The 25352-nt window shown below is 40.3% G+C and overlaps 1 protein-coding gene across 1 annotated transcript in view; it reads left to right on the top strand.

The window, feature by feature from the left end:
• The window catches only part of gnao1a (guanine nucleotide binding protein (G protein), alpha activating activity polypeptide O, a), a 133110-nt gene that overhangs the window by 10941 nt on the left and 96817 nt on the right, over positions 1 to 25352 (top strand). Inside the window, exon 3 of the mRNA XM_047351824.1 lies at positions 19980 to 20121. Within this exon, the coding sequence (XP_047207780.1) occupies positions 19980 to 20121 (142 nt within the window). The remainder of the gene's footprint in view (positions 1 to 19979; positions 20122 to 25352) is intronic.

Raw genomic sequence — 25352 nt, 5'->3', positions numbered from 1 at the left:
GGGTTGTTATGGACTGGGGGGGCAAAGGTCGCTCTGCTCCTGGACTCTGTTCTCTGCAGTAATTATTAGCCTCCTTTTTCAGAGATGAATCAGTAAACAGAGAGAGTGGTTGTGTGAGGCAATAATTCAATCTGCTCATCTGAATCAGTCCATCAACCTAATGCTTGTTGTTCATTGGCTACAGGTATCTGTGGGTGTGCTCAACATTGCACTGACCTGATTGGCTACCTTGGATAGCTGTAATATAAATGTGAGGCATGGTGATAGCTGATTATTTTAAATGTTTAGCCTACATTTAGCATGTTCAACATGTGCATTAAATCTTTGTATCCAATTCTCATATTTTTACTGAGACAAATACAAGTCAAGTCAAGTTTATTTATATAGCGTTTTCAGCAACAAGGCATTTCCACCTATTAGTCAAAGTACCTGATTTAAATGGGTGGGTTGTTATGGGTCTCCTTCTGAACTTCGGAGGAAGCTAAGGAGATGTTGGATGTGTTGGTGTACGGACACATCTAAATGGGGTTTAGAGAGAGGGGGAAGACATGCATTAAAAGTCACCAGGCTGGGACTCGAACCCGCAACAGGATGCGTTGAGGACAAAGGCCTTTGAACATGGGTCACGCGTGCTACCCCTGTGCCACCATTGCATCCATTCTGGCAGCATTTTTAAGACTTTAAGATTTTATTTGACTTTATGTGGTTGCTGATCTCTGAACTTGTTGACGTATCTGGGACCAAAAGAAGTTACCTTTGACATTTCACACTTCATCATTGATTATAAGGTACTGTGAAAATGTGATGAAACAGAAACATAAAGCTTTGTGATATCAGTGTAGGTATCTGAAGAGAGGTTCTAATACACTATAATCAGACTTGAGGGGTAGGGGTTTTGTATAGCATAAAAAGTGCCCAAGACTGGAGCCATGAGGACCCCCACATGTTTGTTTTTTTTCAATCAGGATTGTAATTGCGAAAAGACACAAAGAGGTGCTGGTCTGACCAGCAAGATTTGAATGTATTAAGCAAATATGTCCGTGGTCATCAATACTGAAAATTACTTTTTGTAAAACTCGTTGATTCCATTGAAAATTTGCAAATGATGTCCCCCATACTGGAAAAATACACTTCTTTGTCAAAGTAGATCACTGTCCTCTGTGTCATTCTTGTCTATTTCTAATTTACAACAGAGACTCCTGAAAAACCTCTTACTAAGACCTGAACTGCGTGAATGTTCTTTCTTCTGTCCCTCTATACTCTGTTTTCACTGTGAACTGTCTCTGTTTGTGTGAGATCTGCTCAGCACTATGACTGTGTGTGTGGTCTATGTTCTAATCAGGGCTTTTATGAAACACAAAGCTCCTTTGTTACACCAACGTGTGGTAGGTTGCTGTGTATGTGCGCCTTTGCACACTTTAAGGAGAGTGTGTGTTCCTTCTTTCCTCTGTTCTTCTGTGTTGGTGTGTTAGTGTTAGACCTATTTGGCAGATTTGATGTCTGTTCGTATAGCGGAACGACAAAGGAATCCTTTCATTCTGACCCTACTCAGCTGATCTGGAGTCAGCTGATGGTGACTGTGGCTTGGTTTGTAGCTGGAGGAAGGGAGGTCTGGATCACACCTAAGTCAGGACAGAGGTTCCAGGAAAATTGTGCATTAGGGCCATTTTAAAAGTACTTTGGATTGCAAATGTTCAGATGGCATAATGGAGACTGGATTTTGTTTGTTTGTTTGTATGTTTTTAAACATTTTAATTAAACAGGATGTTGTCAGAGAAAGGGGGAAGACATGCAGCACATGTCTCAAGGTCAGGGTTTGAATTCCGGCCGGCTGCATCAAGGACTGATGGCCTCTGTAGATGGGGCGGCTGCTGTACCACTACACCAAGCCACACCCCATCGTTTGTTCTTTTTATGGGAAGTTTATCACAGTTGCTGCATGTTTTTAACATCATAAATTCTGACGACATCATGTCCAGTCCTGTTATAATAAGTTATAGCTAGCAACAATTTAATCTTCTGAGAATTGTTGGCCAATTTATTTACTTGTCTACGCCTTTTTAAACCTTTGCCTCAGTACACATACAAATAGAAAATTTGAAGTTTAGTCTTTTAAATTTAACCTCACTGAAAAAACTTAAATGCCTTGAAAGGATGGTCCTATTTAGACATACACCTTTTGTCCCATTACAACCACAAACTTCAATGTGTTTTGGTGGGAATTTATATGATTAACCATCACAACGTAGAGCACAATTGTTCGGGAGAAAGAGAAAGGATACATTGTTTTATAAGAAAATTTTACTAATTGTAATATGAGAAGTGTGGCGTGCATTTATATTTAGCCTCCTTCACCCTATAGCCACTGAATAAAATCCATTGAGCCTTTGGAAGTCCACCTGTGAATGAGCAAAAGTGTATGTCTAGATCTGTAAAGCTCGTGGAGATATACTGCAGAAGACTTGCAGTTGTAACTGCAGTGAAAAAAGGTTTTACACCGTACTGACCCAGGGTGGCTAAAAAACAAATGCATGCCACACTTTTTAGATTTCTATCTGTTAAAAGTTTGCAAAACCATGTAGAAATTTCACTCCACTTTACAATTGTGCTGTACTTTGGTTTGGCATATCCCTGAAAATCCTAATGACATTCATTAAAGTTTTTGCCAGTACTGTGATATGTGAAAGGTTCAGTGGCTGTGATTATCCTCTAAAGGTGCAGTAGATTAATAAACATCCAGACAAGTGATAAATATGTAATGATTTGGTTTGCAAAGGTATGGAAGATCTTGAATAGTGGAGCAATTATGTCATCTAGCAGATGCTAAAGGACCCAACAGTCAGCCAAAACACTTATTGAGATTCATCATGCACAGTGGATCATTTATTGTGCATCTAACACTGCATGGTGCATTCATATTGCCATTAGTTTCACCCCTGGGCCACAGAGACATCTGTATTCCCCACATGCCTGACAACTGCATGGTAGACAACCACAGCCACACCAGAAATGTGATGTGTTGCAAACTCTGTCAGGTGTTCATACTGATGTTCAGTCAGTCTATCTCCTCTGTGTCTGGAGACCTTCACTCATTATTCTGACTGATAGATGCTCCAGCCACTGCCTGTAACCCTATTGTTCCTGTAACTGATTCTTCAGGTAAACTATAGTCAAGTATGAAGACTTCACCTAAAATAGCTGATTGCGTGGGTTTTTATATGCATGGGTCTGTTAAAGCAAAAACGGATTTTCTGTGGCGTGCACATTTATTCTGGTTGTGGAATATGACAACCTTGGCAGTAACCAAGGTTAGACAGAGTAGCTTTAGAAATCCAGGGTGTTAAAAAGAGAAATTTTTCCAGATTAGAGGAATGACACCTCTAAGAATCCAAATGAACAATGGAGAGTAATTTCCACAGATTTTACCAGACTGATGTTTCAAATAGATTCTGTTGTGATCCATGGAATTTCTTTATTTTCATCAAAAACTGGGTTCTCATTTCCTTCCAAGTAATTCATTAATATTGAATCATGAAAAGACAGAAAATGAATAATAATGGATAATTCCATTTAATATTAAATCTGAAGTGATCTGATTAAAGCTGTGTCCCTGATTCGTTCTATCCACCTCCGTCCCTCTGTCTAATTACTCCAATCATTTTCCATCTGGGTAGCCTATCTTTGAATGATTCAAACCTCCTCCAACAAAGCACATGATGCTGGCTGTAATGCTGATCTTATCAACATTTCCTGGAGCAACGACTTCCTGTAACTGTACTGACTATTGGAAATGCAGAAGTGTTCCTTTTATGTCAGCCTCACAGTTTGGTAATCATTCAGTAAAATCTCCAAAATGTTTTCTTCTTTTAGTCCCTTTAGAGTTTTTTGGCTGACATATTTACCAGTGTGTTTCTTTCTAGTGCTCTGCCAGCAGAAACTGCAGGACATTTGTTTGTTTGCAGGACTGCAAAAATAATAGGGTCTTTGAGGAGCATATGATGCAAACAACTATTATTGGGATGTTAATGAACTTGTTAAAATTGAATATTTGAGGTAAAACCAAACTATGCAGAGTGCAGCTGGCAGATAGCCTGAAACATGTTGCATTTGCTACAATGAGATCTCTTTCTCTATGCAGAGACACTTTGCCTTCACTGCAATCAGTGTGCAGACTCCAGCATAGTTTCAGTTTTATGATGTATTAGAAAGGCTGTCACTTCTAATCATTTTTATTATACATGCAAATATAGTCCTAATATCAGCACAGACATAGTCTTTGTGTTTGACAGATTTTCTCAGGTCACGCTGTGCGAATAAAGTCAGGATTTGATTTGAACAAAACTAATTCTCATTGGTCGTTAATTTGAATCAACGCATTATAAGCACAGCCTCCTTTTAGTCACAGTTTCATATTTTAGTTGCCTTGGAATAGAAACAGAAAAAGAAGCTGATAAAGTTGCTGATATCTTGGTTTTTTAGGGTACAGTTTGGGTTTAGAAGAATTCTTCATCAAAAGGCAACTGAAAGCAAAACAAGAGCTTGCAAAATAAGGTTACATGCACTCATCAACACATACTGGCTACTAATAATGTTTAATGCCTGTTTTCAATGTAACTTTGTTAACACTGCCACACTAAATGGTGGAACAGTTATTAGCACTGTTCCCTCACAGTGAGAAGGTCCTGGGGTTGAATCCCAGCCGAGGCATTCTGTGCAGGGTTTGCATGTTCTTCCTGTGCATGCGTGGGTACTGCTGAATTACAAGTTGTAACTTGTAATTCAAGTTACAACTTGAATTTCTAGCATTGAAAGTCTGACGTTTCTCTGCAGTTCCAACTTTAAAAGCCACAAACTGTGTGGTGAAAAATAATGTGCCCTCCTTTACATTTTAATCACTTCTGTTTTTTGGGTCAGACTTAAATGTTTTAGATGATCAAACTAAATTTAATATCAAACTAACCTGACAACCTCTAAACCTGACAACTGCGGTTGTGCCAGCCTCACTGTACTTGAGCTTTATGGAAAAACTATATTAAAACAAATTAGATAAATTAAGACATTTAAACCAGAATAAAATCTGTAATCTGTAATACTTTGTTATTGCTCTGTAATAAATTGCAGTAATACATGAGTAATATGAGTATACCTCATGAAACAGACAGCTTTACAGACTCTTTTTGTTAATATGTTACTTTAGTGCTGGAATGCATGACATGTAGAGACTTACGTTGTTACTGGATATATTAGCAGAGTTTGATCAATGAAATGCAGCTTAGAAGCTATTAGTAACCGGAGAACATGACTGCTCCTGTAGGTTCCCTGAGTAGATGGTGAGGACAGAACATCTTCAAAAAGTCTTGCTTGCTCAGTTATAAAGTCCAAAGTACAGCTACTTGTCTAATCTGGTGGTTTGAATGTCCTTGCTTTGCTTTCAGTCTGTCTGCATCCAAGATGCTTTTAAAGGACAATCAAAAAAAGTTAGATTTTTCTATAAGCACCACCACTAAGTAAAGTTTTAACAGTACCGTATTTTCCGCACTATAAGGCGCACTTAAAAACCATTAATTTTCTCAAAAAATTACAGTGCGCCTTGTAATCCGGAGCGCCTTATATATGGATCAATTGGTTAATTGGTTGATCCATACTGGTTGTACACGTCGCTCTGTCAAAATGTTTCAGTACGACTGGTAAACTACAAAGCCGCACCGCTTGCAGCATTACGGCTACCGTAGTCAGGGGTGTCGCCAAAGTAATAGCGGTAAACACCTGTACTGTGCTTACTCCTAGTCCAACACCACTTTCAAGAGACACGCTTACGATGCTGAGTTCAAACTCAAGGCTGTCAGCTACGCAGTCGAACATGGGAATAGAGCAGCAGCGAGAGAATTCAACAGTTAACGCTACCATATTGTGAATGTACTAACGTTTGATTTAGTGCATCAAACTGTTTCTTTTACGTGTTTACTGAATCAGGGAAAAGTTCCCTTTCACGTTTTAACAAACGTTTGACTTCAACTTCATAGACTCCAATGCATTCCTAACGTGCGGTTGGCTCTATTCAATAGAATTCTATGTAGAGGAGATCTTACCATGAGAGTGAATGGAGTTATCAGAACGCTGGTTTGTAGTGTATTAATAAAGTTTGACTGACTGACTTATTTGACTGTTTTGTTGACATTCTCTTTAGCACAGCTCCATCTAGTGGATGCATAACGCAACCCCAGTCAAACGTTTGACTGCAGTAGCTTCTATTCTATGCGCCTTATAATCCGGTGCGCCATATATATGAAAACAGTTCTAAAATAGGCCATTCATTGAAGGTGCGCCTTATAATCCGGTGCGCCTTATAGTGCGGAAAATACGGTATTTTAGTTTTAGCTAACTATAATACTGAGGTGATCATGAAGACCAACTAGTCTCAGCTACATTTTTTCTTTTAAGGAAAATGAATGAAATAAAATGAATGTGTCTGGGCAAGAGCATAGGACTGCAATGCATAGAATGTACCTTACAGAATATGACACGTTTCTCTGCTTTGGCAGCTCGTCAACATTTTCTAAACCTTTACAAACTTAGATCGTCACATACCTCACCCTACTTGATCAAGGCTGGGTAATGAAGTGGGGCAGAGCAGAAGAGTTAAAAAAGCAGAAATAATTAGGATGGAGGAGTTGAAAAGGATGAAAGACAACAGGAATAGACGCTGACAGAGAGAGAGAGTGCAGTGTTGAAATCTTCTCAGAGAGGAAGAAGAGGATGCATGAAGAAGGGATGAAAGGCAAGTTGGCAGAGGAGAGAGGAAGATAGAGATACCAGGTGACAGTGAAACAGAGAGATGATGGCAGACAGATTTAATGAGGTCTCCCTAGATATAATCCCGAGCTGTAATTATTCAGCTCTGCTGTCTGCCTGGTTTTACATGCAAGCATGTGCAGCTTCTAACAACCCTGCCGAACCAGTGTGAAGCAGATTGTGTCCCCTGGCAGAGAGGCTCTTCATCAGCAGATGACCAAAGCTGGAGCCAGGAGGACTCTTCCCTGTGCAGATAGAGAAGATATAACAGACCTCTGTGCAAGAGAAATGTTAGGCATGCTGCATACAACATGCAGGAGCCATATATAGATTAAAGCATGTGAAAGAGGTGAGCAGGGCAAGGTTCTACATTCAATTCAATTCAAAAATACTTTATTAATCCCAAAGGGAAATTAAAGGTTGCTGTAGCTCATTATGAAGGTTTCTTCAAAGAGCCGTTGTAGATGCTGATGGCTGTGGGCAGGAAGGATCTCCTGTAGCGCTCCGTCTTACAGCAGATCTGAAGATGCCTGACTGAAGACACTCTGTTGCTGTAGGACAGTCTCATGAAGAGGATGCTCAGGGTTCTCCATAATGTTCTTCATTTTATGAAGAATCCGTCTTTCCACAATGATCTCCAGAGGTTCCAGAGGAGTCCCCAGAACAGAGCCAGCCTTTTTTATCAGCTTGTTGAGCTTTTTTAAGTCCCTGGCTCTGATGCTGCTTCCCCAGCAGATGATGGTAGAAGAGATCAGATTCTCCACAACAGACTTATAGAAGATATGCAGCATCTTGCTGCAAAAACCAAAGGACCTAAGCTTCCTCAAGAAGTACAATCTGCTCTGTCCCTTCTTGTAGATGGCTTCACAGTTGCATCTCCACTCTAGTCTGTTGTCCAGGTGAACTCCAAGGTATTTATACTCCTCCACCACCTCCACTTCTTCTTCCATGATAGAAATAGTGTTGGACTTATTCCTGTTTATCTTAAAATCTACAATCATCTCCTTTGTTTTATTCACGTTCAAAATGAGATGATTGTTTCCACAACATGCCACAAAGAGATCCACCACCTTCCTGTACTCAGCTTCTTGTCCATCTCTGATCCACCCCACAACTGCAGAATCATCCGAGTATTTCTGCAGATGACAGGAGTCTGTCTTGTACTGGAAGTCTGAGGTGTACAGAGTGAAGAGGAATGGTGAGAGTACAGTCCCCTGTGGTGCTCCTGTGCTGCTGACTACCTGGTTAGACTCACAACCCTTCAGTCTCACAAACTGTGATCTGTTTGTCAGGTAGTCTTTGATCCAGGAGATTGTTGAGGCCTCCACCTGAGTCTTCTGGGGTTTCTGACAAAGCAAATCAGGTTGGATTGTATTAAATGCACTGGAGAAATCAAAGAACATGATCCTCACAGTGCAGCTGGCTTTGTCCAGATGACAGTGGGTTTGTTGAAGCAGGTGTATGATTGCATCTTCAACTCCAACTCCACAGCGATAAGCAAACTGAAGGGGGTCCTGATGGTTTACTGTTTGCTTACTCAGGTGGGCCAACAGGAGTCTCTCTAGGACTTTCATGATGTGAGATGTCAGGACAACAGGTCTATAGTCATTGAGGACTGATGGGTGAGTTTTTTTTGGTACCGGAACAAGACAGGAGGTCTTCCACAACACCGGAACCTTCTTCTGGGCCAGGCTAAGGTTAAAGAGGTGCTGCAGAATCCCACAGAGCTGCTCTGCACAGGTCCTCAGGACTCTAGGGCTGACATGATCTGGACCTGCAGCCTTATTCCAATTCAGTCTCTCCAGTTGCATCTTCACCTGACTTCTTGAGGCACACAGGTGGAAGGGGGAGGCAAAGGAAGCATCAGCATCTTCTTATATGGTTGAAGGCAAACTTGTAGAAGCAGAAGGGTCTAGGGCTGAGGTGGAAGATAAAAAATTTGAGGTATTATTGGACAGCTGTGGGTTCTGTGGGTCAAAGGAGGGTGGAATGTCTGTTTGGCTGTGAGCAGGAGAGGAGGATGCTGAACTTGTTTCTGAACTGAACCATATACATACTGAGTTATTCTTTACATTCATACAGTTGTACAGACATTTATATGTTTGTGTATCTTCTGTTGGATCAGAATCTTAGTATGGTACGACATGATGTCGCTTTCTTTATAATGGAATCATTTATTGTCCCCTGCAACCTTTAGAGAACGATAAATAGCTCAAACAGTTGGAATGGACATTTATAGTCGAGTAAGGCCCAGTAGGTTCGTAAAACAGAACAGAAAGGGTCAGAAACTCAATTAAGCTGTGAGTGGATCACATTTTAACAAGATGAATGAACAGATTTGGTGTAGCATTTAACTCTGTGGAAAATAAGATGACAGCTTCGCCATTCTTATTGAATACTAGGGCAAAGAAGAGACTTTAAATGAAACATCTGTAGGTTCAGACCAATGACCTGAACCAAGAAAAAGTGACATTTTCCACCAGTGTGTAACATATCTGAGTATAACTGTTGATTCAGATAAAAATGGATAAACTGCGGCTGAGTGTAAAAGCTGAAATTAAAATAACATTTTTACATTAACTGTTTAAAAAGAAATGTTTCACAGTTTTATTTGTTTTACTGTTTCGCTGTTTTAAACGGGCCTAGCATACTGATGCATAACTATACACGGTGCAACAACATCCCTATTTCTGACGTCATCATTCTCTGCAATGAGACCAGTTAATACAGTCATAATGAAATTATGTTTTAGTTTTTGTTAACAAACGAAAAGAGTAATATTGAATTTGTCTTTTACCTTTGTGTTTTTTCAGTCAGCCTCAGTTCCCAGCCACAGCTTAGTTGGGATAGAAGTGTCAGTCCACTGAAGTGTCCTCTAGCTCAACTGCTTTGCCTCTTCATCCTACTGTTAAATCTAGAGCTGTAGCAATCACATATTTTAGTAATTAAGTACTTGATCAAAGATCGCATTAATCGAGTATATTTGCACCACAGCAGGTGTTTCCAACCGTTTAAGCTCCTCACTTACAATAATAATAAGAGCTGTGCAGGCTCACATATGCATGCATATTCTACCCCGCCATCTAAAGTCAGTTCGGTCATTTATTATTTCTACATCAGGTACTCCAGGACCAAACAGTCACCTTAATGAGTTATCAGGATGTTTGTAGTCTTGCCTTAAAGGTTAACTAATGTTTAACACCAAAATAGAAACACGTGATCATGAGTAAATATCTGGTGTAGGGTGGTTGTAAGGATGAAAGAGTAAAGGTGCAAGTGTTGTTTGGTGTGAAGACATGCCAAAAGCACAGTGGCACAACTGTTAACACTGTTGACTTGCAGCACGAACGGCCCATTTGAATGTTGGCCGGGGTCCTTCTGCATGTTCAACATGTTCTGTCATTCATTCATGTGTGGGTTCTCTCCAGGTGCTCTGGCTTCCTCCCACAGTTCAAAACCATTCATGATAGGTCAATTGGTCTCTCTAAATTGCCTTTAGGTTTGAGTGTGTGTCTGCATGGTTGTCTGTCCTGTATGTCCCTGTGTTGTCCTGTGGTGGACTGGTGAATTGTTCGGGGGATATCCATTGACCAGATTTAGGCATTAGCCTCCTCTGCAATTGCACACCAATTAGGACGGTTGGATACCAAACTGAGCCAAACCAAAAGTAAAGCCAGAATCTCCAAGCTGCCTGGTGTCTTGGGCAAGAGAGAAAACAGCCAGGTTTACATGGATTGGGAACATTTGGCCCAGATGTTCCCAATGAGCAACTAGCTCCTAGCCACTCCAACGTCATCTGAAAGATGGGATGTTAGGAGGTTTGGACAAGAGTGGTCACATTATGAAGAGAGAGAATAACCTTCAACTCTAATTGTCTTACCTTAGACTAACAGCAGGATTGTTGGTAATAGTGTATAACTGTGAAGTGGAAGGAAATGTATACATGATTTTCAAAGTATGGCATGCATTTGTTAGCAGCAACCTTTACCACAACATAGCTTATTTAATTCAATGCAACCTTCTCTTCCCAGACAGGTCAGGGAGAAAGTTGTGGATAAGTCAAATCAGGGTTAGGTTGTATAACAATATCCCAAGCTTTGAACATCTCACAAAGCACTGTTCAATCCCATCATCTTAACACGGAGAGAGGATGGACCAACTGCAGACATACCAAGACATGAACGTCCCCCTAAACTGACAGGGTGTGTAAGAAGGGCATTAATCAGAGAAGCAGCTGAAAAGTCTAGTAACTAAGGAGGAGGTCCAGAGATCCACAGCTTAGGTTAGAGATTCTGTCGACAGGACAACTGTTAGAGGCAAAAAGACAACTATCGTTGAAAGAAACCATAAGTCTTTCTCGCAGTTCGATACAAAGGAAAAGGGAAGCAGCAAAAGGTGGTTCAACAAGGCATTGACTCGGGGGCAGTGGCTACAAATGCACATCATACTTGGCAGTTTTTTACTTGTAAAAAAAACTTTCCAAACTGTGCAAAATTTTTTCCCACTTCACAATTAAATTCAAGCCCATTTTACTGACTACTTACCCATTTCCACCCCAACATCATCAGATGCCTATGGATGGCTGCATTAGGACTCTAGGTGACATTTGAACCTGGAACTTGAAATGGACAGGAAGCCAGTTTAGGAAGGCTTGAACAGGTGTGATGTCATCACTGGAGTTTTCCTGTTACAAACCAAAACAAACATGCAGAGAATTAACATCTAATACGTGTCTTCTAAATCTGCATTGATTTGCCATTCTTGGAAACCTGCTGATGCAGGGCTCAGGAAGTCAGTCAGACATCAGACGTCAAAATCAGAATTCTTTATTTGTCATTGCTCCACATGGGTGCAACGAAATTTTCAGAACAAAACAAAACAGTGCAGGCAAGTAGTGCAAATTAAAGAAAACAAATATTAAAAAGTTTAACAGTTATAAAGTTATAAAAAGTTATAAAAAAGTTATTAAAAAAAAGGACTGTGCAGGTGGAAAAAAATATATATACAAGAATATTTACAGGTTGTTCCAGTATTGCACATGAGGTAGCATATTGCACTTCTTTTGAGCTGAAAGATCCAGAGCTGAAGACGTGAGTGTGTGTGTGTGTGTGTGCAGGATGTTGCTGCTTGACCTCAAGGTGTGAAGACGAGAATGGAGCCAAATTACAGCAGCTGATGCTTCTTCTGCTGTTTGTGTGGGATAGTCAGTGTGGAGGTGGGAGCTGCACCACTGATGCCCTCGGCTATTAATAAATCCCTTCTTTCTGATCATCTCCATCTTATTTCATGCTTTTTTATGTCTGTTATCACATGGTACATTTTACCCTAACTCTTTATTTCACTCTTTTCACCTGCTTTAATGTTTCCCTCAACAAACACCGGTTGTTGCGTAAGTAACTCTATCCCAGCAGCGTTGACAGCAGTCGGTCAGCGTGCACTTTGTCATGACCAAGAGCTGTCGACATACAGCGCAGAGTGAGCGAAAGCACAGCTTAGAGATAAAGAAGCAAATCACAGGGTTTTGTGCCACTCTCTGTGTGTGTGTTTGTGTGTGGTTTTGTCAAGACAAACAGTGTCTAGCTAGCAGGGGCTGAGATAAAGACCTAATTGCGCAGGGAGGTGTGTGAGCTGTGTATTTGTGTGTTCACATGAGTAGGTGTGAAGATAAAAATACGAGTGTGTGGAGGATAATGAGAGACGCAGAGCAGAGAGCTTGATGCTTTGTTCTTCATGCCCTTTGTGTTGTATGTAGCTTTGGGTTTGTTGATGTTTCCTTGTTCCTTACAGAAATGATTAGCTTGCCTCCATATTTCGGTACAGTCAATTTCTATCCTTTCCACAGTCTACTGAGAGGTAATGAATTTCTGTGACTCTAATAAATATCTGTCAGCAGGAGGTGGCTCAGGGTAATTTTAGTTTGATCAGGAGTCAGCATCTGTCGTACTTCATAAGGGTCAACTGGACTGTGCACAGGACAGAACGGCAACAAGTGGAACCAGGGTGTAATACTTTTTATTTTGAAAAAATAATGTACAGCTAAATTTAACATAATACTTTTTTTGCTTATTATCTCCATAGTTAAGGAGAACTAAACTGGTGGTTTATTTACATGTGTATGAAACGAGAGTAGGAAATAGGAAAGAACAAAATGGCAACTTAGGTTGCCATAGTAAAGACATGGGAATACAGATGACCCAGAAACAGATGCAGGATCTATTTAAGCTTTTTGATAGTTTTTTTGTGTTACTCTTCAAATGTTGTTCTAATGTTAAATAACTTGGTGCATTACTGCCACCTTGTGGTAATGTTTGCACTGCGTTATGATCGGATTCCTGTGATTCATTTAGAAGTCTGAAAAATCTCGATACTTTAAGGATTATTGAAACACTCAAAAACCGTTGTTCAGCCCTGTTGATAGATATGATGGTGCTAAAACATGTTTATCTTCAATAACTAATTTATCATTTTAATACTTAGTCCCTCACATGAATGTTTTATCATTAAAAATGGTGGATTATTTATATTTTCTCATACATTTGTTGTTTTTTCTTTGAAAGATCCACCAATGATCAAGCTGCTACTATTGAGGAGTTTTACGTGCCACACCTTTTGCTTCATCGGAACCCCTGAGAGGAAAAATGTTTGCCTCGAGCAGTCTCTCATCAAAAACCTTTCCGAATGCGCTGGTGGTGTAGGGGGTTAAGCGTGCGAACCATATACAGAGGCCTTAGTCCTCGACGTGGCGGTCCAGGGTTCGAGTCCTGAACCTGCCGACATTTGCCGCATGTCTTCCCCTCCCTCTTCATTCCCACTTCCTGTCTATCTACTGTCAAAAAATACTGGAAAAATAAAGGCCACTAGGGCCACAAGAAAAATCTTAAGAAAAAAAAAACTTTTCTGAATTACTTTCTCAAGCTCCTCACAGCTTTAGTGTCTGGTTGGGGGCCAACATTTCGTGGCTCGTTGCCCAGGGATCCTTTTCAAAACTGTGCTATTCTGAAGCATTAACTTCCCTGATAAAACCGTCCAAGACTCAAGCCCAATAGCCGATTCTGTTTCAGTGGGCTTCAGTACACCACGTGAGGTAACGAGACACGTGGTTTCTCTTATCAGCTGATTCTGCAGTGAAACAGAAACAGTTTTAGAACTTTGGACTTTCCTGAAAAACAACAAACCTGTAGGATCTTTACTCCACACAAAAGCCCATGGAGCAACCCAGCCAATTTTTAGAGGATTGAAAATCAGTTTGGAATCTGTGTTTAAAACATGTTAATTAAATCACATTTTCCTCGAGTTTACTTTTCCTTCATTTCAATAAAAAGTCAGATGTTTTTATAATGTAGAAAATATTTCTAAGAGTTGGGTGCTCTGCTGCAGGAAGCCATTTGTTAGTTAGAACCTTTTAAGGGACTACAATGGCTTCTTGAAAGGCACTGAACCATGGAAGCATCTGGAGCCAGGGTATATCCCAGGAAGAGAAGCAATAGGAAGGGGATGTTGATCCTCCTTGCTAAGCTTCATTTAAAGCAGACATTTCAAGTTGTGGCTATTTGAGAGGAAGTAGTTCTGCATTAAAAGTCCATATCACAGAACAAAAGTTCTGTTTACCTTGAGGAAATTATTCTCAGGCTATGAATTCACAACATCAGCTTCAGATTCTAAGAGTCTTATGAGCCAAAGTAAGATCCTGACCCTCACTTTAGAAACCAGTGGGTCCAAAAGATTTTCTGTCAAAACAAAGAACATTTTCCATTAACCTTTTCCTGTGATTTATGTGTTTTTACATCACTGTAATTGACTCTTTTTGAGTTGTGTGATTGTGATCCTTCTGAATACACTTCAGTTATTAATGAAATCCCCAAAAACAAGATATGTTTTCTATTTGTTAATTTTTTCCAAACATGGTGAATTTTGGTTCCAAAAAACCAAGATGGCCACCTCTAGGTTTAGGAATGACAGCGTTTTCTCTGAATTTACTGTGATAAAACATTGGATGAATGCAATTAATTGGTACATTTGGGAGATGCAGTAGCTGAAGAATCATTAATTTAAGTTTGTAGTCACAGGTACAGGTTAATTTCAATGTTGCATGAAAAAGTAAAATACTGCATGATATTTGTTAAATGTGATTATCAATCACTGACAGCCAGTTTTCTTTAAACCAGACACCTGCTATTCCATCCTCCGAAGCGGGATATCATAATGATATCATGGAATAAAGTAGTGGGTAAATTATCCATATGTCTGTCTCTCCATCCATCTGTCTGGCTCAGTATGAAACTAAACTATGTTTCAGGTCACTGTGCAGATTGTGCCAAAGCCACGTGAAATCACAAACACACACACGCGCACACACACACACACACACACACACACACACACACACACACACACACACACACACACACACCCCAGTCTGCTGCCAGAAGGGCACTGCGAGTGGATAATGAGAAAATGTCCTTGTGCATGAAAGCTCACCTCAGCATGCCAGATTGACAACACACACATGCACGCACACACACACACTTGCTCACATTAAGCAAGTCAGTCAGACCTTCATAAATATTAAATCATTGTCCAGCTATCTTTTCACCTTGTGTGGCTGTGCTTTCTTGCTCTCTTAGCTAATCATTGTCACCTGATTAACTGTTTAATTTGTGGTCAGTGCAGTTCAACTTTGCATTGAAAAAATTCCCTTGATTGTGCTGTCACTGTAAAATGTTTCCTTTTTTTGTTACTAAGCTTTTTGTGTCAGGATATTTTAAACGAGTCATTGTTTCTTTGACCCACTCTACTTTCCAGTGTTGCTTTGTTTCTTTGAGACTTGCAGACTTTCATTTCTGCATAGCTCTTTTACGGTCCCTCCAAGTATGGAGATTGAGTGGACCATTGCAGCACCTTGATTATTTCTGTCATTCTGTTGTGGATTTGCTGCTGTGTTTGGGATCATTGTCCTGCTACTGAACCAGCTTGGGCCGAGCCTGAGCTCTCAGTTGGCTTTGCATTTGACTAGACAATTCTTTGGCATACAGAGGAATTTATAATGAGTCAGTGACTGCAAGGTGGCTAGAGGCTGTCTGCAAAATCAGCCTAAATCAGTAGTCCTCCACTACTGTGCTTGATAATTAAGGAGAGTTGAGTATGAGGCTTTTGCTGTTACATGTTTAGGTCTTTGTATTATTCGTCATCCCTGAAATTTACAATTACTTTGTACACGGTCTTAAATATTATCTACTTTAGAATGTTTGTTTTTATTTTTAATTTCTTTTGCTTCTTTTTCATTTGTGGCTTTTGAAACAAATCAGCGTCTCTCTTGGCATTTTCAGCTCTATATGTCATTACCTCTTAGACTGCGGCATCTAATTAGGAGTTTGTCCTTGTTTCACCTCCCTGGTGAAAGGGAAGGTGAAAGGCAATATTTCAGATTAAGTTGCTGGTGGAGACATGATTGAGAAGACAAAAAATCAAGTAGGAGCACCTAGAAAGTTGGAAAAAAGCTGTTATCATGGTACATTATATTAATGCATGTGCACACTGAGGCTTGACATTTTATTTAGTTGGTTAAAGTAGCTGATGAACACTCAAATAACACATCCTAGATCTGAATGAATGAAATAATCTCATTGAATACTTTGTTCTGTACAAAGTTGAATGTGCTGACAACAAAATCCCACAAAAATCATCAATGGAAATCAAATTTATTAACCAATGGAGGCCTGGATTTGGAGTCACACACAAAATTAAAGTGGAAAAACACACTAGAGGCTGATCCAACTTTGATGTAATGTCCTTAAAACAAGTCAAAATGAGGCTCAGTATTGTGTGTGACCTCCACGTGTCTGTATGACCTCCCTACAACGTCTGGACATGCTCCTGATGAGACGGCGGATGGTCTCCTGAGGGATCTCCTTCCAGACCTGGACTAAAGCATCCGCCAATTCCTGGACAGTCTGATGGAGCGAGACATGATGTCCCAGATGTGCTCAATCGGATTCAGGTCTGGGGAACGGGTGGGTCAGTCCATAGCTTCAATGTCTTCATCTTGCAGGAACTGCTGACACACTCCAGCCACATGAGGTCTAGCGTTGTCCTGCATTAGGAGGAACCCAGGGCCAACAGCACCAGCATATGGTCTCACAAGGGGTCTGAGGATCTCATCTCGGTACCTAATGGCAGTCAGGCTACCTCTAGCGAGCACATTGAGGGTCATGCTGCCCTCCAAAGAAATGCCACCCCGCACTATTACTAACCCACTGCTAAACCCGTCATGCTGAAGGATGTTGCAGGCAGCAGATCTCTCTCCACGGTGTCTCCAGACTCTGTCACGTCTGTCACATGTGCTCAGTGTGAACCTGCTTTCATCTGTGAAGAGCACAGGGCGCCAGTGGCGAATTTGCCAATCCTGGTGTTCTCTGGCAAATACCAAGCATCCTGCACGGTATAGGGTTAGGGTTAGGATAGGGTTAGGGGGTAGGGTTAACCCTAACCGTTAGGGTAGCGGTCCTGCTGCTGGGTTGTTGTCCTCCTATGGCCTCCTCCATGTCTCCTGGTGTACTGGCCTGTCTCCTGGTAGCACCTCTAGGCTCTGGACACTACGCTGACAGACACAGCAAACCTTCTTGCCACAGCTCACATTGATGTGCCATCCTGGATGAGCTGCACTACCTGAGCCACTTGTGTGAGTTGTAGAATCCGTCTCATGCTACCACGAGTGTGAAAGCACCACCAACATTCAAAAGTGACCAAAACATCAGCCAGAAAGCATAGGTACTGAGAAGTGGTCTGTGGTCCCCACCTGCAGAACCACTCCTTTATTGAGTGTCTTGCTAATCACCAAAGATTTCCCCCTGTTGTCTTTTCCATTTGAACAACATCATGTGAAATTGATTGTCAATCAGTGTTGCTTCCTAAGTGGACAGTTTGATTTCACAGAAGTTTGATTTACTTGAAGTTATATTGTGTTGTTTAAGTGTTACCTTTATTTCTTTGAGCATATATATATATATATATATAGTGCTTCCACCTGGTGGCTTAAGACTAGGGTACGATGTAAGTGGAAGGGAGGTATGTTCTGACAGGCAGGCTGCCTGATTGATCTGAAACATTATGCTGCCATAGGACGGCACTCGGACACTGCTGTCCACAGCACTGCACACTACATGGCTCCAGATTAATGTTGAGTTTGCCGAATGCATGTTTTTTTTGTGTGCATGATGCATCTACAGAGGTAACCCTTTTTATAGCCTGATTAGAAAACCAAAGTAAATTTTAATAATGTTGCTTGCTGCTATAATGTTGAAGAAAATGTAGAATAAACTGTTGAACTCTGTGGATTATCTTTAGGCTGATGATCATTTACAGGTAAAGAATGTATTTCCTTTTCCTACTTTAATCATGTAAAAGGTAAAATTAGACAGCCAACCTTTCCTCTCAGAGAAGCGGTGGTGATTTTTGGGATGTTTTTTTTTTGTTTCTTTTCTTGATGATGAAGACCGTGAAGTGGGAGATTTTGTTGGCAGTACAGTTATCAGTCATGTGCTTTGATGACCGTGATAGTAAAATGGTAAGAAGAAAGCAATTGAAGAAATCCATAAGCAGTTTAATTTGCAGTTTACCACCAGCCATGTGAGTGGTTACAGTAAAAGTGTGTAAAAAGGTGCTCTGGTCAGATGAGAAAATCTGAATCTTTTGGAATACATGCAGAACATTGTAGATGGTGGTGATTGCTCATCATCTTGAAAATATCATTTTAGCAGTGAAAAATGGTGGTGGCGCAATCATTCTGTGGGAACTGGGCTTTTTTTCAAGAAGGGGTCAGGAAGCTGTTCAGAGTTCATTTGAAAATGAACAGAGGGTACACTTCACTGCTGATGTGAACAAGAATGGTGGTTGTAAGAATAGGCATTTTGGATTTAACGAGCCGCCGTAGTGAATGTTGTGAATAGTGAATGTTCTACTGAAATCATACCTGATCCGCCATCTTTTGCTTAGCAACTCTGCTGCCGGCATGCTGTGGGTCAGGGCACGGAGAGCACATCGTCTCCTGCAGCTTGCAACACACATTTGCCGACATCGTTCCAAAATTAGATGTAGAACGATGCGAAACCTGCTTTGAATGAGCTGCTCTTGACACTCAAATGATTTTGCAGCTGTAATAACTGTACAAATATGCAAAAGAGAAATGCAACAAGCATTACTTCTATGATAGTTTTTCTCGTGGCTTTGTTTACAGTAAAGTTCACTTGTACAAAGTGAAATTTGAAAGCAACCGCAACAAAAAAAATGTAAAAATAAATTCCGCTTTTGGTTCGGACCAAACAAGTGGACTAAAGGACTTTCCAGACAAGTAAAATATTGTTAAATAGAGTCAACCTCTCAGGGTCTGCAAAATGCTTCAGTAAATAAATGTGTTTTATGAAGATTCTTAAACTCAAAAAGAGACCAGTCTGACATGCAAGGACAGATCATTTACCAACATGGCACATTGGTTATCCTGTTTGGGTAATGATTAATGATTGGTTAATTTACGTTGATTTGTAGTTTGTTAACCCACCTGCTGATTTCTACAGAATGTCTGTGGTATAATAAAAACTCCGTAGTGATACATAAAGATTGAGAAGGATCATTCATGCGGTCCACATGAAGACCGACCCAGTGTCAGTTCTGGAGAGATGGGTCTGGCTGACTGAAGAAATGCATCTAAGTTTGATGATTGCAGTGCAGGAGTCTGTTTCCTCTTTCATGTGTAGGGACGCTGTCTGTCCTAATTGGCTCACAGCGTTCGGCCAACATGCTTCTGTCTCTTTACATCAGGGGGACATTTCCTGGTGTCCCATGTTTTGTTCTCTGCTGCCCATCTCCTAATCATTGCTCGCTGTGTTTGACTTTGTCTGATTGTCTGTCCGCCTGGCTAAGCGTGTGTCAGCCGGGCTGCCTGTGTGTTCACTGCAGTGAAACACATCATGGCATTTGAAACAGCAGGATGCACAGTGTGTCTAAATGTCAGCTAAGCCCACTGGTAATAAACCCTCGCTTATGTCCTAGTGTCTCTGTTTTTTTTTAATTTTTGTTATAGTCTTCCACCAATCAGCTGTGTTTCTTTTATATCCCTCTTGCCCTAGCCTGTAAAAAAACCTTTCCTAAAATGAAAAAAAAAGACTGACTAACTCTTGTGTGTCTCTCTCCAGGATCATTCATGAGGACGGTTTCTCTGGTGATGACGTAAAGCAGTACAAGCCTGTCGTTTACAGCAACACCATCCAATCTCTGGCTGCTATCGTTCGTGCAATGGATACACTGGGTCTGGAGTACGGAGACAAGGAGCGCAAGGTCAGATAAATGCTTCAAAAATACTTCCTCATACGCACACACTGCAAAATATATGCATGACTTTGAAAACTTGATGACGGGATCTGAAGTGTAAACTAAAGCGCTTCACAGACAGAACCTCTCGCAGATGGAAGAGCCTTGAGTCCCAAACTCAGAAGCTAATTTAGGATCAATATGACCCAATGAGTTTAGCCTCCGGTTCCCAACACAGCAAACTGTCTACATTACACACTTACCGTCTTTCAGCCACCTTGAATCCAGCTCGTGTATCAGAACACCACACTCATCTTTACCCACTTGTCTTTGACCTCTTATTACATCTCTGCAGATATAATGGTTATACTGTAATTACCTCAAATCGGTCATGGTCAGCGTTGGAGAATGCTATAATTAATACACATATTAACTCACCCCTGTATGTAATAACTATATTCATGGAATACCTGGTTGAGAACTCAGCCATCAACTAGTGCTGGAGGGGTTTGTTAATGTTAAACCTCCATAAAACTGCAGAGATGGAGCTTTGTTCAACATGGTGAGATTAATGATCAATCAGACAACAAAGAGCACATGATTCAAGTTGTTTAACAAGGTCATGTTAATGCTTCACATCTTGCAAATGCAATTCAGTCCTCACTGCTTATGGCTATCCTTACTATGTATGCTTTTCTTTCAAGATGTGTGATATTTGCAGCTTCGTCTTTTAATCCACAGCAGCAACATTTTGTTAATTCTTTTTTAAGGGTGATCATATTGTTTTTCTTTCCCATGTTCGTATACCAGCAAATACAGTTTGGATATAGAGATACAGTTCATGTCCTTATATATAAAGGCTGAATTAAAAGGCTGCCAGCGAACTCTGTCATACAAAAATTCATAATGTCAGTATACATCGGTCCTGTTTCTGCGTTTTCTAAGTCCCCACAGCAGGCAAGTTCAATATATAATACGCTAATTGGGGATTATGTGTCTAATCCAAAGAATAACACCAGTTCTCTCTGGATTTAGAGCAACTGTGTGAGGTTAATTAACAGGGACCAACCTTGATGGAGCGCCACAGCCAACATCTTATCTGTGTTTTGCTGCAACTTTGGTGCTAAAATTCTTTTAAATAATAAGTTTAGAGTTGTCAACATATTGTACACCATAATTAATGTTTGTGTGCATTCCATGTATTTTAAGAATTAGGTTGGGCTAGCCCACACATGAGTTCTTGAAAGGTGTAGGGAGGGTCACCTCTAAAACCTTATAAAAAAAAATAAGCTTTGAGTTTGATCCCTTTTTAGATGTGAAAGACGCATCTTTGTGGGAGACTTTGCATATGTATGGTTTAGCTGATATTATGCTGTGCTGTTAGTCAAATTTATCCTTCACCTTTGATTTGGGCTTCAAACGGATGCAACAACGCAGTATTCTTACCTCTTTTTTGATGATTATTTTGGAATATTCTGCTATACAAGGATGCTTATATTTTTTTGTTTGTAATGTCTCTGAAGCCATTTGCTTCATGCGGTATTGTTTTAAAACGTGAAGTAAAGATATGAGGAGGAGCGGTGTGACCAAAAACCTCCTGCACTAGAAGCTCTATTTCATTCCTGAGAAAACCTTAACCTGCTTCTTAACTTCATCTTGAGACAAAATGTGCAACACCATAAAACGTCCAGTTTCTCTGCATAGAAATGTTATCAAAAATATTATAAAATAAGGAAGATTTCTGTCACATCCCAAAGAAACCACAACAATTATGTACCCGTGACCACCCTGAAAGGGTGTTTCCAGTTTATCACATCTTCAGACGTGCTGATAGCATTCGACTAACAAGTGACAAAAAAAAACCGTTCCTAACCTTAAATTTCATATAACATATAACATAGACAGATACCATGCGGAGGACATATTAACCATGATTGGTGTCAAAGTTGAAGAAAAGAAGATCAGACAGCCAACTGTCAAAAGACAATCAAATAATGTAAAATCAGTATCAACTGTAAACAGATTATATTCAATCGGTATATTGCACATTTAATAAGAAATGGCATGTTAAAATGATTTATAATTTTATCAGTAACTGAATAATTGAAAAATCTTCATTGGCATTAAAGCAATCCAACCCTTCTTATAATTTCCGACCATCTTTTTTTCATGTTTCCACTCATAATTTCATGGTTAATCTTTGGTCTTTGAGGATGGAAGGCCTCCTTGCCATCACCCTTATCTGTAGCTCCTTCCACAGATTATCTATTAGATTCAAGTTGGGACTCAGACTGGACTGCTCCATAATGTTAATGCTTTTAGTCAAAAGAAACAAGTTGGTGAAATCAAAAGCTTAGTTTAAATCTAAATCTGCCAGAGGTATGAATTATTTTGAACTGCTCCATAAAACCTGCTGTGGACCACATTCACTGCACTAAAATTAGGTAAAAACATTTCAAAACCATCAGAAACAATTATGTGTCCTTGTACACCATTGCTCTTTGTTTTTGCATCCCATTCTGCCTCCTTATCTGTCTTTAGGTTCTTGATAGCACCCTTCTTTTGTCTGCTGATTACCCTGAAAGTAGGTTCCTCAGTTCCTTTCTGTTCCCTGCCAGATCAGTGCCTATCTGAGGTCCTGTTCCACAATCAGCCTACATCAGTAAAGCTGATGACTGCACTTTATTATTATACTTGGTTCCGCATTTGGGTTCTTTTTCTCCAGCCTAATATCACACAATGAACAATAGGTGTTTTTTTGGCTTAAGCCTCTTTAAGAGGCACAGAATTTTTTTAATCACAGCCAAGCTATTGATGTTCACTGTGGAGAGATGAAATAACAATACGGCTATTGATCAAGGTAATGTATCCATGTGTGTTGGGATGTTTAGAGCACATTGGCATTTCCAGCTAGCGGCGATGGCATCAGCTTTAACCCTAATGGAGTGTTGCTGATGTGTGTGTGTGAGTGTGTGAGTGGGCCTGCATTATGTTGTTAAATCCTGACATTTGAAAATATTGGATTGTAAACTGTTATATTGAGACTTACTCTAAATGGTTATAAGACTTGACCTCTGACTAGGGAAGACAGTTACTTTGATTTTCTTGTTACGCTGGCTCATTTGATGGAATGTAAATATGAGCAAAAGAATAGTCAGCTGCTGATGATTATGTGTTTTTATTTGGCCCCAGTTTGGTTGAGTATCTGTTGAATGGCGAAGACTATTAGAATCAGAATCAGTTTTATTGCCAAGTTTGTACATACAACAAACAAGGAATTTGACTCCGGTACACTTTGCTTTCTGGGTTGTTTTTGTTTTTTGCGTTATAAGATATATTCTGCATATATCTTTATGTCCTTAAATACATATTGTCAAAATAAGGTGAGATATTTCCATGTAATCCATGCAACATCTAGTAACTGCTCACAGTTAACTCCATAAGAGTTACAATAAATATCCTTATATCCTTATGTGTAATCCATGCAATAATTATTAAAACACACAGTTGAAGCAGTAGGGAGTGAAACAAGCATGTTCTCATATTCTGGAGCTGAGAGACTGGAGAGGCCTGTGTGGAGCCACATATTATCTGCCACATATTATCTGTCTTATCTTTTGCAAAAATATAAACAAGTATATCCAAAGAAATGATGTATGATGATTTTATATTCTTTCACATGTATTGAATAAAATTAGTAGTCTTTGATTAACAAGTTAAAAGATGTATGATTGAAATGTTTTTAAGAACTGAGAATTAGAGGAAAAACATTAAGGTTTGACATTCTCAATCAGCTATATATGAAAGAAATATTGTAATATTAGGGAATGAGCAGCCGTGAACAAAAGTGTTGTTGAAAGTGTGGATGACTGTGAGAGGCTACTCAGTCATCTAGACCTCCAGTTGAAGAAGGGCGAGACTTTTGGATGAAGGCTGTCAGAGGCTAGGCGAGTCATTTCCCGACACCAGCTTAAACAGAACTTTCAGGTTTAGGGAAGACCGGACCCATTGGATGGAGAGCTGGATTGAGTAATCCCTTTAGACATGGGGAAGTAGGAGGGAGGGGTTAGCTCATCGGACAACGAAAGGTGGCACCCCAGATGGGACTATATCTCTTTCATATATAGCTGATTGAGAATGTCAAACCTTAATGTTTTTCCTCTAATTCTCAGTTCTTAAAAACATTTCAATCATACATCTTTTAACTTGTTAATCAAAGACTACTAATTTTATTCAATACATGTGAAAGAATATAAAATCATCATACATCATTTCTTTGGCTATACTTGTTTATATTTTTGCAAAAGATAAGACAGATAATATGTGGCAGATAAAATGTGGCTCCACACAGACCTCTCCAGTCTCTCAGCTCCAGAATATGAGAACATGCTTGTTTCACTCCCTACTGCTTCAACTGTTTTAATAATTATTGCATGGATTACACATATGGAGGGAAGGTCAGCCCTGATTATTATCTCTGCAGTCCTGATTATTCGTTGCAGTCTGGACCTGTCCTGTTTTGTGGATGAGCCAAACCACACTGAGATGGATGAAGACAGGACAGACTGAATGATGGCAGCGGAGAAGATGACCAGCAGCTCCTGTGGAAGGTTGAACTTCTTGAGTTGCCTCAGGAAGTACAGTCTCTGCTGGGCCTTCTTTCAAACAGTGTCTATGTGTGAAGACCATCTCAGGTCCTCAGAGATGGAACCTGAAGTGGTCCACAGCCAACACGGTGTTGTTGAGGATGGTGAGGGGGGTGTATGGGGGTAGTGTTCTCTGAAAGTCCACCACAATTTCCACAGTCTTGAGTGGGTTGAGTTCAAGTTGTTCAAGTAGAGGATCTGAAGGTAGGGGGGTGGTTGTTTTAAGCTCATATATGTATATATGAGCAACATACGGATGAGGCCGTCCCATATGGCCCATATGGTCGTCCCATATGGCCGGCATGGCCCGGCTCAGGGATGACTGTTAAATACCCGACATGTCAGTCAGCTCCTTCTGAAAAGCTCTAGTTGAAAGGACCGCAGGGTAGCGAGAACTTGAACTGATACCGGCGACATTCGGTCCCTCCTGCTTTCCCTCAGCTCCAGCGCCAGCTCCATGCAGAGTTACAAAATAATTGCCCTGGGCAGTCTAAACCATCTAATTGGCCATGCATCATCATGTGCCAGCAGGTCAGTACAATCTCTGAAAATCTTCTGCCTTCTTCCATTCGCGATGTTCTACAGCTGAGCCAAAGCTGCCATCATTCCACA

Source organism: Girardinichthys multiradiatus, chromosome 2, assembly GCF_021462225.1.
Source record: "Girardinichthys multiradiatus isolate DD_20200921_A chromosome 2, DD_fGirMul_XY1, whole genome shotgun sequence".
Classification (NCBI taxonomy): Eukaryota; Metazoa; Chordata; class Actinopteri; order Cyprinodontiformes; family Goodeidae; genus Girardinichthys; species Girardinichthys multiradiatus.
Note: the sequence above shows the minus strand (reverse complement) of the source record. Positions and strands in the feature narration are given on the sequence as shown.